The sequence below is a fragment of the Tachysurus fulvidraco genome, chromosome 19, assembly GCF_022655615.1.
Source record: "Tachysurus fulvidraco isolate hzauxx_2018 chromosome 19, HZAU_PFXX_2.0, whole genome shotgun sequence".
Classification (NCBI taxonomy): domain Eukaryota; kingdom Metazoa; phylum Chordata; class Actinopteri; order Siluriformes; family Bagridae; genus Tachysurus; species Tachysurus fulvidraco.
This window is the reverse complement of record NC_062536.1, coordinates 8,637,421-8,656,371: the sequence shown is the minus strand read 5'-3', so window position 1 is coordinate 8,656,371 and position 18,951 is coordinate 8,637,421. Positions and strand designations below refer to the sequence as shown.

Below are 18,951 nucleotides of genomic sequence, written 5' to 3'. Positions count from 1 at the left end.
ACGAGATGGAAAAAAGACAAGAAGGAATCAGTTATAAACATCAACAATTTTATTCAAGAGGCTATTAAGACTAAAAGCAACTGTAAATATAATATTCCTTAAAAAAAACATAAAACATAAGATTATACAGATTCCTTTAATTAGAATTAAATTGAACAGAATTTTGTAGTTATTTGAGAGAGAGAGAGAGAGAGAGAGAGAGAGAGAGAGAGAGAGAGCGAGAGAGAGAGAGACCAGATAATCCATTACTTTTATGATGAAAGAAGGAAGAAAAAAATACATACAGCTAAATATGATAAAAGAGAACAGAGATAATAAAGATAAAATATAATAGAGAGGATTGTATAAGTACATATTATGTAGAAACGGGGGTGTGGTTCAATGGCAGTTACTTAATGGAGGACAGAGGTGAGGACACACCTGTGTTAAATAATATTAATGCCATCTCTGCTTCACTGAGCTGCAGCAGGGATAAAAGAGGGAGAAACTAGAGACGGAGAAAGAGATCTGAGCCTCTTTCATAAACTCTCTAAATATGATACAAAATGCATATGCTTTCTTCTTTCTTTCTACTACTTCATAACGCTTGTAAATACGAATAAAAATATATTAAATGCCAGATCTCACATTCATTCTCAAACAGGTGGAACTGCATCCCCAGGAGGCCCATGGCTTTGCAGAACGTGTAGGCAGCCGAGCTCTTCTTCTTTGGACACAGCTTCAAAATCTATGGGACAAAACAGAAAAAGAAAACAGGTAATGCATTAGACAAACACATTAGCAAAGAGAACATCTGTCAGGTACTGTATTCTGCCAAACTGGCCTTGATTATGTTATTTTTAATATGATAATAGGCAGTATAATTGGCCAGATTGCATTCCTAGGACAAAAATTTAATATTTATCACTTTGATTTTGAATTAATCAGAAATAACTAATAGGGAATTGACTTTAGAATAATTCGAAGTAGTGGCATGGTGGCACAGAGGCTAGAGTTGCTACCTAAAAGTTCAAGGATTTTATCCTGAACTCTGGTTACTGGCCTGGTTACTGTATTCTTTACTGAGTTTTGGTGCATGCTTACCTTGTGTCTGGGTAGGTTTTATACCAGGTTCTTCAGTTTCCTCCTCCCCAAAACATACTGATTGTTGGATCAGCTACACTAAATTGCTTCTAGGTGTGTATGTGTGTGTAAAATGCAACTGGCTGGCATCCCATTCAAGATACATTCCTCTCGGGATAGACTCATGACCCACTGTGACTTTGACCAACATTTGGTGAATGAATCTGAACCTAAATGAATAAAGGAGTAATGTAATATGTTTGACTATGCAAGGAAAAAACAATAACAAATCTGTTTCCAATCCAATAGGGTAAAACCCTTGCTCAAACACAATGAACTGCCTACTATGCCAAACAGAACAGAAAATTGCGAATGGTTCCACTGCCCCATCCTTCAGCCAAAAATTCAGACTGAAGATCATTTTTTATATTGTTGAACACCCAAGCAAATCCGTTTTATTTTAAGATAAAATAAATTATATTGTAGTGGTTAGTTCTTATATTCATAGCAGGTCACCATGTCAGAATATAAAAGAAACATTGCTTAACTTTGATTAAGTACAATGAAGTTATAGACCGTGGAAGGAAAGGAATCTTTGCTCTGATTGTTGTAAATCTCACAAGCCAAATCACACAACTGTAACATTAAAACTATACATCATTCTGACAAAGACATCCAGTAGTGCACAACCTCTTTGAATATCAAGAGCAATGACCAGTCCCTGAATGTCAGATTGTTCTCCATTAATACCCCAGCTTATGAGAAATGCAAACTCTGACTATTCATCATTGGAGAGTGTTTCAGGTAACTGACTAATAATTGAATTGAGTTCTGGTATTTTTTTTCCCCTTTTCTCAATCTCTCAACCTTTAGAACATTGGTTCAAAAATGTAAGAAATGGGAATGTTAGATATTTAGATAACGACTCTTTTGGTGATGCTTTTGTTCTGCAAATATGTGTGCTTTGAAATCAGAATTAACCGTGTCTCTTGTCTATTCTGATATAAAAACCTTAGTTCCTTTTTTTCCCCCACTGTCACTCAGAGATTAATGTGGGACCATATAATTTGAGGATAGTTTAATACTAATGTGTGATAACCTCAGAGACACCCTAATGGCTGCTTAATTATAATATATGTTTAATCTTTGTTTAATTTCACAAGTCATTCTGTGAGACTCTGACCAAATTAATGGCTTATCCATGTGGTGGCATTGACCTCAAACTTTTGTTCTCACAGTAGATGATGTCTCAGCAGGATGGTGGAAAAAAAAACTTTGCTATGCAAAATGCTTGCCTCAAGCCTCTTTATCACAGAAAGAAAAACACAAACAAGTATCTGAAATGGCATGCAGTGGGTGGTTAAAAGCAATAATGCTCACGATTATGGAAAAGAATCCTGTTAATTACCTGGTTTGAGGCACAGATACATTTAGCATTTACAGAAAACATCTCATGGTGGCAGAAAGTGGGCATTTTCTAGGATAAGGGTTAAAATGTTTATGTAGATTGAGTGAGTGGGTTTTTACCACAATGAGGTCATTGAAAAGGAAGACTTCCCTCTGGTGAGAAGCTTGTTTCTGGGCTTTGTTGATGTCGGTTATTTCAAATAGACGGCTACAGCACACCAGTCTTCTGTGAGGGACTGAAAGGACCTGAGTTTAAAAGAAGAAAAGAAAATGAGCGTTTATCACTTTCTATCCATTTCTAACTATTTGATCTTTTATTTCTGACCAAAGATCTGCCACTGTCTTTCTCTGGTAGGTGGCAGATTGGGGTATGGAGAAATATAGTGAGTGTGTATATTTATTAACAGCACAATTGATATCCTTTCACTCTAACTGTGACAGCATGGAAATGGCCTAAAGTGCTACAGAATTGCACACAGGCTTTCTGTCATGGTAATAATACAATCATGGAAGCTAATACAATTTTTGCAATACTGCTAAGAGCTATAGTCTTATTAGAATTTAGGAAAGACAAGTGTTAGTGATGAAGTGAGGCTGAAAGACGAAGCCAGTTACACTCAGCTTATGTTGAAGACAGCAAGGAGTGAGAAAGCAAATTATTAGGGGGAAAGCAAATTGTACATTAATTGAATGATTTTCAAGCCCGATGCATCTTGTTGAAGCCATTGCGAGGTCCATTCTCAAGCAGGATTTGGGGTATAGTAACCGCAATCATTTGCATCATTTTTGTTATTAGCTTCAGGATTAAGATTAAAATAAAGGATATGATTGCACTCTTGTGCCTCAGGCATAGTCAGTTGAAACTTTTAACCCACATTTAAGTTAGGATCCAAATGGAACTATCAGTTAAGGTTAAGGGATGAGTGTCATGTGACTTTAACTATGGTACCATGACTGTACCTTTATCTTTTTTTCCTTGATAGTAAGTGTTGTTTTCTAATAGCTTATAGAACAAAAGTATAGAAATGTCTGTTATTCCCCTCTAACTTTGCTTGGACATTGCTGGATGCCTTAAATTATGTTGGAGCATGACGGCTGGGACGTCAGTGGAAACTTCAAAATAGTGACATTCTTGAAAAAATGGTGGGTCTTCAAGGAAGGTTTTACCAAGGAACATGAAGATGCAACATCACCCCAAAGTCATGTGGGAGCCACTGCTGGACCGCTGGAAGGTGCAATGTGCATCAAATTTGGCTTTATGATACAGTTTGTCACAGCTGGAGATAAAGAGTCAGTAGAGTCGTTAGGCTTCTGTTCGGATCTCAGCATGTCTGGCTGACATATCATCATGGATAACAGCTTATCAGTTGAAATCCCAATACAAGCAAAACTGAACTACTGATCATCCCAGGCAATCTTGCAATATCCATACACTGATCTCCCCTTCGGTCACAGCTCGCAACCTTGGGGTAGCCATGGACAAACCACTGTCCTTTGCCCTGGACAAACCACTGTCCACTGTCCTCAGATGGTGCTAATGTGACACTCATGTTGGTTTTAATTCTACAACATCAGAAGGATTCGGCCATTTTTGTTCAGGCTGCTCAGGACTCTTGCTATTTCAAGACTGGACTATTGCAACTCAGTGCTGGCAGGTCTACCTACTGTAAGAATGCAATTTATCCTCTGCAAATGATCCAAAATGCAGCTGCTCAACTTGTTTTCAACCTGCCTAAATTCTCACATATCACCCCAATGCTGTGCTCCCTCCTCTGGCTCAGGTAGCTGCATTCCAGACACTGATGCTTGACTACAAAGCCAAAAATGGACCTCTTACATCAAAGCTCTTATCACTCCACGCACTGCTCAACTCGAGTTATATGAATACACGTTCATTTTGATTTATAAGCTGTTTTTTCTTTGAAAATGAAAATAGGTACATTTCAAAATGTTGAAGCTAATTAATAGCTATTTTCTGAATTTCTGCAGCACAAGCGATTAAAAATCATTAACATATCTTGTTAGGAACAAACAACCTAGGAACAAAAATTGTGTTGCATAATGTAATCAAGCCATTTATCCATAATTCTTCTCAAATTAACTGAAGATGTTCACATAAACACACACAGTACAATGAGAGAACAAGGAGCCAGACATCATAGGATAATGGACAGACATTGGACCTCCAGTACTTACTCAGTGAGCTGAAATCTCATAGCTTTTCTACAATTCTATAATTTACTTTCTCACAGGTGCTGTTTCAGGCTGCTTGCCAAAACACCAGAGATCCATTGGAATGGATTGTTTGTTATTGAAACATAAATTGCCGAATCGACTAGGCTGAATCCAAGCAACTCACTAATGTACTCAGGTATTCAGATTTTCAGTGCTGGAAAAAATGTGCAGAAGGTGTGACTACATTCTGAAAATACCACAAAGAGTAAATTTCATTTCACATCCTAATATAAGACTTTTAATTCTTAAATATACAGAAACCTATTTGCACAGTAGTCCCATATTTATTTAAGTTAAGGAAAAATGTAGCTAGATCTGGCATGCATTACAGCAGAATACAATGCAGGAGTGGCCACAAAGATTATTTTTCTTATAAAAATAAAGATAAAGGAACGCTACAGGTGCATTTTACCTCCCAATTGTACGAACTGCATAGAGTTTCCAAAAATGTTTTGGAAAACTATATAGATTGTCTAGTAAGGTTATGATATGTAACTAGAAATGCAATTAGCACTGCTGTCACACAGATCCAGGGTCACTGAATGAATCCTTATCTCGGGTGTCATCTGATGGAGTTTTGCTCCATTTGGAAAATAAAGACAAATGAATGTTGGATGACTATGTAAATATGACTAAAAATTTCTTTCACTCATCTGAAAGTGCTTCAGTTTTAATAAACATTTCAATCTAGAATATTTCTGTGAAGTGTGTGACTTATGTTTGTCCAAAGGCATCCCCATTTTTTTTTTTTTGTAAATATTTTATTATATCTTGTCATGTGACAACATTGAAGAAACGACACTGTGCTGCAATGTAAAGTAGTTGTCAGGACCCTGGCAGAGGTGGATTGGAACAGACCCATATGCAGGATAGCTTCAAATGAACCACGCTACACAGGGAACAAACAATATTATCAATGAAGCCACGCTGCCTAAGGCAACGCAGCTCACATATACAAACAGGGGTAATCACACACAATAGGGAACAGGTGTGATGACCGGGAGGAGCAGACAATGACAGGGCAATCACGTGACACAAACAAACACAAACGCACATGGCCATAAGTCTGCGCGGATCCATGACGGATCTGCGCTAATCCCTAACAGTAGTGAGTGTACTGCTCGTATAACAGTGTAAATGTGCTGTCCACTCAAAAGTCAACACACAACCATTAATGTCTAAACCACTGGCCACAAAAGTGAGTACACCCCTAAGTGAAAATGTCCTTAGGTCATGATATTTCAAGGTTTAAGAACCATTCAACTTTGCTGTCATAAATACTGTAATAAGATTGATGCTGGGCAAACTATTCCATGCACACTCATATATTGTATGCAGCTGTATTTCTAATTTTGAATTGTTTCCTCAGAATAGCAAATATGGTGAACAGAAAGCTGTAACCCTTTCACTCAAACGTCAACAAAATACTAAGGGTATGGTTCTAACTACTCATGCTTTTTGATTGGAGGTTTTCTGTGTGTAGAATGATTATGCTAGGGAGAACTGAGGTGAAGCATTCATTAAACAGAAGATACTCTGCAGTGGTGTGTGCATGTGTGTGTGTGTGTGTAAGTGTGTGTGTGAGAGGTTATATTTACTCATACATTCTGAGACTGCATGTCGCAGCCTGGAGTAACATTGAATCACCAAGGAGAATGCATATTTGTGTGTGTGTGTGTGTGTGTGTGTGTGTGTGTGTGTGTGTGTGTGTGTGTGTGTGTGTGTGTGTGTGTGTGTGTGTGTGTGTGTGTTGTACATTCAGGCAGTTGCAATGATGAATCATTGAATCATCTGAGTGACATTTGTGACACACACTCCCAGAGCTTGATGGGTCTGTATACACGATGACTCCTCTTACAGCACACAGAAGATATCATCTTATGACAGCATATCTCTCTCTCTTTCCCACTCTCTCTCCAAAATGCATATGTAAATCACAAGCTTTACAAGTACACACATGCAAAATTGAACATTTATGGGTGGAATAACTTCTATTTATCCATGCCCAGTATGTGAAAGGCACTCGTTTATCTTTACTGGTGGATGTTCTTACACCACACGGTGACTCTATCTATCTAAACAACACAGAGTTTCTGTCAGTGCAATGCGGACTCCTCTTCACTCTCCAAGCTAATCCCTTCTTAATGAAGATGAAGTTCAAGAGGGTAAAAAATCCCCAATAGCTGTGTGTGTAGGTAATAAGGTGTTTTGTTTTTTTCTACGACAAATTGTAATGATTGCCAGGATGTTATCTCATCTGTGCCTCTCTTCTGCATATTGATTGCAGAATCACTTAAGAATAATGATCATGCTGTAGTCAAGAAGGTGTATGAGGATATATTAAATACTACATATTAAATATAATAAATATATTCACTTTTAATAAACACATAACATATAATAAATATACACACATACTCTTTATATTAAAACAAATGCAATTTATCCTTTTGGAACTGGAATATATGGAATAGGGCAAATCATGTGGTGATTTTTTTAATCATTATATCTGTGGTCTTTATGTTTATGAATATATATTGATATTGATTTAAAGTTTTAATGCTGCAGTACCTAGCTACTTAGTTTACATATGTGAAGTTTAGCTTCTGCCATTGACCTCTCTGTGTAATTCCACCATATTTATTATCTTGTTTTATATATTATTTCATTTTTAAAGAGTGGATGTAGACCAAGCTATCAAGGTAACCCCCTATTTATGTTTATCTTTGTGATCAAGGTCTCTCCATAAATCTGCATTGTCTATTTGCTTTCAATTTCAAACTTGCAAGCTTTAGGTCAAATGTAAGATCCTGGCCTTACCGTCTTCATTCCGACAATACTCTGCTCCACCTTGGTGACGTATGTCACATGGTCTTCATTGGACCGTAGCTCTCTCTGCTGAATACGCTCGTAAATGCCCACCACCATGTCCCGAGGGATGTCTGCTCCATCGTCCACTCCTGCACCAACATACACACATAGCACAGATATACATTTATAATTAGGTTGATCTGGACATATATTTAGACTATTGTCTTGGCAAAAACATCATTTTAACATTGGCCCAGTGTCTTCCTGCCTCTTGGAATAGGAAAGAAGTGTTTGGGCTGAAATGTCCTGGTACATATCAGAATTCATGTTGCCCTCAATCTTCACAAGAGAACTTGAACCAACAATAAAACAGTCACAAAGCATTAGTGATCAGGTGCTTTTCCTTCTTTATAGTGCTTTTTGTAAACAAGAACAAAATCTATGCATGTCCTAGAGACTTTTGTGAGATGCTTCTTTCTTACTTGTTCAAAACAGCTCATTTTGAATTTAATCATTGATTTTGACACGTCAACTAAACCGTGCGCTTCTAAAATTGTAATTTTTTTAGATGTTTTTTTGTTCCTTTACTATCCTTCTCACTGTGTGAAGGCACAGTGTGCTCATGGGTTACTGGCAATTACTGGCAAATTTCCAACTGTTTCAGAACTGTGAACCATTTATTATTGCCCTAATTGTGCTTCCAGTACCTGATTTGCACAATCTCTATTTTGCATTGAAAGTTGTAGGGTTTTCCTAGTATGATTTAATAGATGATAATCTATTTTACATATGTGCAACAGCAAAACAACAACAGATAGAGCATGAGCAAATTAATAGTATTACAAAAGCGCAATATCCCAATTTTCCCAGTTATATTCTAATATAATGGCCAGTGTCCTGTAATCTGAAAATGTCAGTAAGTTGATAGGAGGGGAACCTGTTGTGGTCATCTGATGTTGTAGCCCATCCACCTCAGTGTTCCACATGTTGTGTGTTCTGACATATTTTTGACATGTCTTGTGTTCTGACATTTATGCTGCTCACTATGATTATAAAAAGTGGTTGTTTGGATTATTGTAGTCTTCTTGTGAATCCAGTCCGGAAATTATACACTGACCACATGAATTGCTGCTGACTGGATGTTTTTTTGTTTTTTTTTTTACAGTCTGTACAATTATGAGTAAATTCTAAATACCCCGATGATCAACAGTTTCAGAAATACCCAATCCAGACCATGTGGCTTTAACAATGGTACAATCATCAAAGTCCATGAAATTACATTTTACCCCGATTATAAAATTAGCTTTGAATAACCAATAACCAAATGTTTATATCTGCCTGATTTTGTACACTGCACTGCTGTTACACAGCTGATTAGATAATTGCATGAATCAGTACCAGTGGTCATATTAAAGTTGTCAGATAAATCATTCTGGATATCAGAATATGAAAATGAATCAGGATGTTCTATAAAATATTTTCACTCTGTATGAGTCTGTGTTTGTTTCCAGGCAACAGAGAATGGATCCCTTCAGACCTCTGCCCACAGATACTTCAGGTACACACAGCAATCTGCCAAGAGACAGATGCTGCAGCAACTTGAGGAAATCCTGAGATTAATGAGTGTTTGCAGAGGAAAGTTATCCAACCTAAGCTAATATAGAGGTTAGCACTGACAGCTTGGTGAAATAAGTTTGGGCAAAGGGAAGCATTAAGCAAACTTATTATCTAAAAAAAAAAAAAAACGTCTTTTACAGTGCAAGAGTGCCCACACAAACAAAACTTTTTCCACAGTTTTACTTTCCTTTTATTAGACTCTAGATAATAATATTCTAACAGTTCAAAAGCATATCCAATGAGGTTGAATATAAGTATAAATATCAATACAGGACATATAACTAAATAATTAAAAACTATACAGTTCACAGAGCTAACTCTAGGGAAACTAATGGACACTTTACTCTAGAGATTGCTTGTGTTATGTTTACACAGAATTGAAAAACAGTGTGAGTCTACAAATGTCACATTTAAATGCAAATCATATTATAGAATCTAAGCCTTTATTTTGTCACATAAATGTCGCAGCACAGTGAAATTCTTTCTTTGTATATTCCAACTTTGGAAGTTGTGGTCAGAGATGATACAACACCCCTGGAGCAGAGATTGTTAAGGCCTTCCTCAGGGCCCAACAATAGCAGCTTGGCAGTGCTGGTGCTTGAATCCCAATCCTTCAATCAACAAACCAGAGCTTTAACCACTTGAGCCACCACTTTCCCATACTGCAGTAACATTGCAATCATGTTTCATTCAATTATATTTAGGAAGCACTTGATCCTGGTGAGGGTGCAAGGCGGCCATACATCATTAATGGTACACCAGTTCTTTGCAGAGCAACACACACATATTTGCACCAATTTTCAGTGGATAATTCTAGTGGAAATCAAAATGTAGAGAAAACAAGGAGAGTATCTGTGTATCTGCGCCACCCACAATACATTTAGTGAGAGTAAACTGCACTAATGGATAAATCATTATCCAATATTTTTGTTTTTAAATGCCTTCAACTTTAGCCTGTATAACAAGATAATTGCAATATATTGTAACCCAAAGAGTGTATTCAACATCCACGAATGATATTTATTCAGTTTTTCATGAATTTTAAATATGTTGTATTTGTAAATGGTCTACATGATTACACATGATTATAAATCTTTTGCATGTGAAAATGAGCTTGTGTTTACACAAACAAAAGGTTCTAATTAAGTGAACTCTAACTGCAAAATGACACTGGTGGAGGTGTAGAGTAGTTGTTCCAGGAATATTATTGTCCCTTACAGAGAGGACACTTTTTATTGTCCCACAGACAGAATTCTCACTTTGGAGTAGGCCATATGGTCACTCTAATCAATTCAGTATGGAGCCAAAAAAACTTTTATTTCTCATGGATTTGAAATGGTGCCCTACTCTATATATTTCACAAAAAGGTACAAATAGTGTAGAATATTAACGATATACAGTATGTAAGTAAGGAATAAACATGATGGGGCATTCTATAATAGGAAAATAATAAGTGATTCATGTTAAGACACTAAGATTGATTAATTTGCATTAACAGCAGCTTTTAGCCCAACGCTACTTCTCCCGCTGGAAGTTAAAAAGACAAAAAAGCTTGTCATATTACTGTTTGTCTTATTAAGTGCAAAGTCCTCTATTCTAGCCATTACAAGTTTGATATTTTTATGTTTTTATAATTAGTCTTAAATTATGAGGAGCATCTGCCTTATAAGTTCCAGTACATGAATTCTTACAGGAGAAATATTAATTTATTAAAATGAGTGCATTATAATAAACCTGTTTTATAAACTACAGATGACTCTTTTGTCGGAGTTACTGTTACAGAAAACGAATCAACAGCTTCTGATCAGATTCAAGAAATGAGCAGTATTATATGTTGACCTTTTTTATTTAGACACCAACATATAGCATTATCATGTACGATTACATGACTACTCCATTTTTGTTAAATTCTAGATATCTATTTTCTAGTTCTACTTATTTTTTATCATCTTATTTCTTAATAGTTTCTCTTAGAATCAATACCAGACAAGCCTCTATAATAAGAAGCATGTCCTGACTTTGATTCTGGTTTATTCTAATGTCTTTTAACATTTTCCATAATAAATCATCTTGGTGTTTACTCTAAAATGCCAAGAATGTTGCTCATTTTTTTATGAGCATGTCTCTCACAAAGACAAAATGGATAAGTCAGATAATTCACTCTCAAACATTTGTTCACCAAAAGTAATCTATAAGGAGAAATGACCCATTGCTTGTTTAATGTTAAATGCAGCATGCTTTAAAGAGCATTAATGCAACCAACCCTGCAATGACTGAATGATTGCAAGGTCACAGCTAAAGGTGATATTCTAAATGTACAAATAAGCATACTTTCATCCTGAACCAGCAAATACTTTCAGAAAGTGACATTGAATGTGCAGTGAAGTAAAGAAGTGCAGAGCATTTAAGGAGAATGATGGATGTGATCACAAGCAAAGCATCAGGGAGGATATAACTCAAAACTGGCAATACACTCAGGTACACACACACACACACACACACACACACACACACACACACACACACACACACACACACACACACACACACACACACACACACACACACACACAAGTGAACATAGTGAGGAGTGAGGACTGAGAAAAAGAGAGTCCGGGGTTAAAACATGGAGAATAAAACAATAATTCCAGGACTTCTCTTCTCTCCCGTCTGTGTGTTAAAAATTACTGTCACACTACATTTTACCCATAACATTAAAAAACAGAATCAGTCCTTGACGTGGCTCATATTTTGAACCTGTCCACATTTATCATCATTTTCTAAAATTATAGGCACTCTACGAATTCAGGGAATAATAAAAGTAGAAAATAATATGGTGGAGGAAATCCATAAATCTTTTACCTGAGTAAAAGTAGAATAACTTGCCAAAAAAAGTAGAAATAAGTCCAGAAATTAAAGTAGCTGGTTTCTAATCAACCTCGATTTCAACATATCTAAATAACATGTGGAGTTTAGAACTGGTACGGCAACACAAATTATGACAACTGAATTAAAATAAATTAAAAAAAAAAAAAAATTAGTAGACAATATCTACTGAATTTGTTTGTCAATAATCTACATAATGATCTACACCTAACAATAAAACATTTAGAGAAGAATGAATTAGTCTGAATTGAAAGTGTGTTGATGGACTTGTATATTTCATACATACTGTACAGTTTGTGTTGTTTTCGATTTCACAGTCATCATAGCCTTAAATCTCCATTATATATCAACACCACAATTTTCAAATGTAAAGTATTTTCATTTACTTTATGATAACTTTTATGTTTATGGACAATTAGTCTGATTATAACAGTAAAATGAAGCACAGTTTGCAATGAATGCACAGTTTGTTAAATAGGTACATGTACATAAGTATGTCATATGCCTATATATATATATATATATATATATATATATATATATATATATATATATATATATATATATATATACAACTCCATTATTAAAACATAAACCCTTCAGTGTGATTATGTAGCTTAATGACATAAGCTTTTCATTTCTATTTCTTATGCTTTATTCTAGAAATGTTTCTGCCATCTCTTATTGATCTCCTTGAGCTACTGTACATAACTCAAAGAAATTTGGTGGCGTCTACTCACTTTAGATAATACATACATGACCTGAGCTTGTGTCTGACCATCAAATGAGCAATGACAAAGCTGAACAAGATGAATTTCCTGTTAATCATTGTTAAGCTATGATCAAACTCATTCAAAAAAACAACCAGGTATTAAAAATTTAAAGACTATAACATGCAGCAGTCTAAAGTGTAACATCATCCTTTTTTCTTTTTTAGCATGTTTTGGAAGGCTAGTCATTAATATCCCTTTTAAATTCATAATTTCATTTCACCCATTCAGTTACTCGAGTGAAGCATGGTGTCTTAAATCTCTGACAGATGAAGAAAAAGAAAGTGTGAAGTCCAATTTAAGAAATGCGAGAAAAGAAAGAGAGAAAATGGAGTGAAAAAGTCCAATCAACAGTGTATTATAATCACTTTGGTATTCCAGCATTGATTTTCCACTTTAATTTAATTGTTAGGAGCAGCTTGACTGAATCCATTAAATACACTCACCCTTGTTTCAGCCCTTTAATTGATTCTTTCAAAGGCACGATCGAGACACTCTAGTGATAGACAATGTATGACTTCATCTAAAAGCCTTGTGTAAGAATGTCAGAGAAGTAGCACCTCCTATAATCTCATAAACACACCGATATATCCCTGATCCCTGTTTGTTAAAAGCAAAATGTTATCTTTGCCTGACCAATAAAACCTTTGATTTGTGAGGGGTGTAAAAATATGAGGGCTGTGTCAGGAAAGGGCATCCGGCATAAAACCTGTGCCATAATCAAATGTTGGCCAAATCCGCTGTAGTGACCCTGAACATGTAGAAGCCCAAAGAACAACATATAGAGAAAAAGAAAACATTTAAAAATAATGTGTAAAAGGGGTGTTCACATTAACTGAAGTAATAAACTGAGTAAAATGTATTTAAAAAAAAACTTCTGTAACTTCTGTACTTCTGTAACTACATATGCACTTATTTTGCCAGACTGGTTGAGATGGCAGGAAGGCTACAGTAACTCAAAGAAACACTTATTACAAACATGTTGAGCTGAAAAGCATAAATATACAAATAGACAGATACACACAGGATTGTGTGAGTGAATGAGAGTGTGTGTGTGTGCCCTGTGATGGTTGGCACTCCGTCCAGGGTGTATCCTGCCTTGATGCCCGATGACGCCTGAGATAGGCACAGGCTCCCCGTGACCCGAGAAGTTCGGATAAGCGGTAGAAAATGAATTAGTGAGATGAGATACACACAGTATATGAAAAAGTTGTAAATGAATGTAAATGAATTTCCACCTTAATTTTAATGCCATCAAAGTTTTCTCTTAGATTAGATTAGATTGGATTCAACTTTATTGTCATTGGGCAAGGTACATATACAGAGCCAATCAAATGCAGTTAGCATCTAACCAGAAGTGCATAGATAGCTTTTCTCTTACCCCTCAAATTGCGAATAAAGTCCTCCAGCATCATCTTGCGGTCAGGTTTGATGTTGGGGCTGTACATATCTGTGTTGAGGAGGATGATGGCGAAGGCTAGGATGAAGATGGTGTCTGGGTTGTGGAACTGCTGCACCACATCTGGATTGCACATGCAGTAGCGCTGGCTAATAAAAAGAATCCATTACAATAATACAGAAATATAAATGTATGCATAATAGCTGTGGCATTAGAATTTTTCATTCATTTATGGCCTTTTTATACACTATTACATATATATAATATATGACCATCTATGACCATAATGCAATGTTATTTGGAGTCCCATTTCCAATGCAAACCCAAATACTGTATAGTGACTTTCCAACAGCAGCAGATGAAATAAGTCTCAGAGCCGAACGCCAAACTAAAATATTATGCTGGAATGATTTATTAGCTCATATGAGGAGCTCATATGATCTCATAGCTCCACATTTTCTAGTGAACATGACATAAGGCTAACCTGCTCTTTAAATATAATCTTAGCGGGTAAATACTGCTGGCCTACACCTAGCATGTTAAATCTAATGCCTTTACCCCTGAAACGCTGGGACAGGTCAACATAGGCTAACTCGATTTACAAGAAATGGACCTAGCTCAACATTTTGAGTAATCGCTAAAGAAAATGGACAAAGACTTCAGGGTGGTATTAGAAAACCACGATTGTGGCATGTTTTCTATTCTATTCTATTCTATTCTATTCTATTCTATTCTACTCTTTTGCTACACACAGTGTTTTATAAACTTCTTTAATGTGGCAGAATTATGTATGACATACCAATGTTATAACCTAATAATAATAATAATAATAATAATAATAATAATAATAATAATAATAATAATAATAATAATAATAATAATAATACATGTTTAATGTGAAAGGATTTTTTGAGTATTGTGGAGAAGAGCATTCTCACTATCTTAATTTAATTTTAACTTTGCCGCCATAATTGGTTAATATACTCATCTTAGACACTGTGTGGATTTTTACTCCTCATTTTCAGTTTATACAAAGCTTACTGCTATTTTGCTTTCACTTTTAATATTTACTACTCATTTAAGAAATATAATACAAAGCCTACATCACTCATCAAATAGGTTAGATATTTATCCATAGGGTCATCAATTGGTAGACCTTACAAAATAACAAAATTATACATTTTCTAAACCCCTCTATTGTAGATTTTCTCAATGTAAATCTTGTTTAATACAATTACAATTAATGCTTGTGAATAAATGATTGTGACAAGGTCACCCATGTTTGCTATTGTTTATGTCATGACATGCTTTTATTTGGTCCCCTGCCATGACAGTAGTTGATTACATAGGTGCATTCACATATATTATGTCTCACATTGATTAGTTTCATTTCTGTCCAATTGTTTCTGTGTGTCGAATTAGTCTCTAGTTTCTTGCCAGTTTCATCCAATTGTGATTCTGAATATTCTTTTTTTTTTTCTAAACTCTTTGGCACTTGCTATACACATTGACCGTGATGTTTATATTAGTCCTAAAAATCACATTGTTTGGTTTTATTTAGGACTTATACCAGGATAGGCATTATTTTGACACTCGTTAAGAATGTTTAATTCTTGCATTACATCACATACACTTGCAACCTTGGCTGTTATATGTTACAGAAATGAAATGATTTATTATTGCATTTCAGGTGTTACCCAGATGAGGATGAGTTCTCTTTTTTATTTGGTTCCTAATATTTTGTCAAGGAAGTTTGTCATCTCTGTCTTCTTTGGCTTGCTCATTAGGGATAAGTGTACTGTATATTCTCAATTTATAATCTTAAATATGGAACTGCGATAACATTTTTGTCATTAATAAAAAGTTTTAGCAAAGTCAGAATTTTCCAAATCAGAACATATCCTCTTCTTACTGCTCAGTCTACTACTTCCTATTTTTCTTAATTCATTCTGACGTACCCCTTCACATACAGCCTAGCACTGCGACGTCTTGTGTAAATGCATCAGTTCTGATTCCTCATTTTTCCCACCTGGATTTGGACTTTGATAATGAATTAGTCCAAGTTCATTGTGTTTGCCTTGCTTAAACACACAAAACTCCACACTGACTACGAAACTTCATGAATCATGAATCACTGCTTTATGAAGCCTTCTGAATTTTAAGGAAGTTATTTTTGCTATTTGATGAGTGCTCAAGGCTGTGTGCTCAAGTGAAAACTCTAATTTCATGGTAATAAATCAGCACTTCCAGGTAAAAGTAGACCCCCCCCCCCCCCACACACACACACACACACCCACACCCACACACACTCCAAAAGCCTGTGAAAAATGACTGGTGTTTACATCTCCGCAGGCCAGTGAGTACACAAGGACATACACACATTTCCAGGTTGTGTATCAGTTGTAGCTGAACTACAGTTAGGTAGAGACTTTACTGTATTCTGTATGATATTGTTGATCTAACTCAGTCAGTTCTATACCTCCTTCATCACAAAAAAAAAACTTGCTTAGCTTTGTTCTTTGGTTTCATGGTAATGAGAAAGATGAAGAGCTGGCAGTCGCACTAACTCATTTATTCCCTCTTTCATTAATAGACCAGCTGCTTTAAGTGTGGCTGTTTTTCTCCTTAGATCCATTTATTCATCACTCTCTCTGCCAGGCTTTATCCCTCCTCATGTTTTTTAGGAAGGATTTGGCAAAATAGCAAAGGTAGCAATGGGGGATGCAAGCAGAGACAGACTGGGCTATGTTATGTAATCATCGTTATTTATAAACCAGCACCAAAGACACAAAAATGAAGCTCTACAAGCTTGCAGATGTCGCTGTGGTTTCCATAATTAAGGGAAGCAAAAAGATGAACTGTCTAATAGCAAAAAGCATTTTGAATTTATTATTACTTCTTTTAGTAACTTAATCCGTTTTAACAGTAGTAACAATCCTGGTGATGAACGCAAACCACAATTAATTGTTTTAATCATATATATATATATATATATATATATATATATATATATATATATATATATATATATATATATATATATACAGGGTTTGAACAATACACTAAATCATGTTTGTCATTGTGTCCACACAGTATATGGAATAAGAATAAGAATAAGAATAGACACTATACTGTATACAGACAACTGTTGCTTTTATAGCATGTGATTTCAGCAATCTTTTAAGATTATTGGTTACATTGAATGAAATGATCTCCGTAACATCTTCTACTGTACAACTGATGCAATAACATTTTATGATAAAGATTCGCTAATAAGAGTCCTGAAATTCCACCTGTGATTAAAGAAAATGGCTTTGTTCTCTTCGTGTCTTCAATACAGTGTGTTTTATTTGCTGAGAACAAAACTGTGCTGAAAACTGTGCCGCGTAAACCTTGTTTAATTCACTGATATTCAAAAACGTCCATGAATTCTTAAATAGATCAATAGATAATGTGCTAACCAGAAAGGATTTTTAAAATTTCTATAAATAATTATTCATTATCTTTAAGCAAGCTGGCTACGTTAACTTAAAGATGGATGTTTTGTGGATCAATTCCATTTCAGAAAATTGAAATATCCAGATATTTGGCAGAGCTTTGATACCTATAATGTGTTGTAGATCTCTGTATAATTCACTCCTGGCATGTAAAAGAGATCGCCTTTAATTACAGCTGTAAAGGTGAGTGTCATGACATATTCTAGAAGTGATTCATTTAAATACTGATAGAAGCAAGAGGGAGTGATAAAAGATCTCAGAATTTTGCTGAACGAGGCTGTTTCTTACTTTTCAGGTGAATATTATGGACACCCTGAGGTTTATTACTGAAGTGAATGATGACGGGCACAGAAAAGCTTTACTCTGCAGCTTAGCAAGCAAGCAAGCCATGCCTGGTATTATAACTCATTATAAAGTACAGTACATAAAATCATAGAAAAACAAATATATCTTGATATATTAAACATAGCCAGTTCAACTGTGCACCTTCATATACATATTGTAAGGACTCTACAGTATTTTCCAGTATTCTTTACAACACATTTTTATAACAAACTTTGTACTAATTTCACAGTATACCATTTTATAAGAGGATTTATATGGGGATAGTCTCTCTCTCTCTGTCTGTCTCTGTCTGTCTGTCTGTCTGTCTGTCTGTCTGTCTGTCTCTCTCTCTCTCTCTCTCTCTCTCTGTCTCTGTCTGTCTGTCTGTTGCTCTCTCTCTCTGTGTCTCTGTCTGTCTGTCTGTCTGTCTCTCTCTCTCTCTCTCTCTCTCTCTCTCTCTCTGTCTCTCTGTCTGTCTGTCTGTCTGTCTCTCACTCTCTCTCTCTCTCTTCCTAATGTTGTCTCAGGGAGAATGTCCTTGTCACTGTTACCTCTGGCTTGCTTGTTAGGGGTCTAATCCTACATCCATATTTCTGTATTGCTATTAGTGATGTCTATCACTATGTCTAGTGATGTGACAAGATAATTTGCCTGCTAGATAGCACACAGTTCACTAGCTAGAAATGCATGATTAAAAATAGCATTAGATATTGTGAGATCTCCAGATTTTCAGATGCTGGATAGAAACAGGATTGTCGACATGTTGCTACTGTGCCATATGTTACCTGACATGTCCAGGTGTTTGGAAGCTGCTATGCAGTTAATTGAGCAAATGCTTCTACCAGAATAGTGTTTTGTGTTTCAAATGCTTGTATGTGAAACACCACCTGAAACCACCTAACCCTAACCCTATAAATATAAATTGAGTTTTCTGGCTGCTTCT

The 18,951-nt window shown here is 35.7% G+C and overlaps 1 protein-coding gene across 4 annotated transcripts in view; it reads right to left on the bottom strand.

The window, feature by feature from the left end:
* iqsec3a (IQ motif and Sec7 domain ArfGEF 3a) overlaps window positions 1-18,951 on the bottom strand; it is a 103,562-nt gene that overhangs the window by 16,378 nt on the left and 68,233 nt on the right. For all 4 annotated transcript variants that reach the window (XM_047804275.1, XM_047804274.1, XM_047804273.1 and 1 more), the window contains 4 exons: window positions 14,170-14,336; window positions 7,525-7,664; window positions 2,590-2,715; window positions 628-727 (listed from right to left, as the gene is read on the bottom strand). In XM_047804275.1, coding sequence (XP_047660231.1) covers window positions 628-727; window positions 2,590-2,715; window positions 7,525-7,664; window positions 14,170-14,336 — 533 coding nt within the window. The remainder of the gene's footprint in view (window positions 1-627; window positions 728-2,589; window positions 2,716-7,524; window positions 7,665-14,169; window positions 14,337-18,951) is intronic.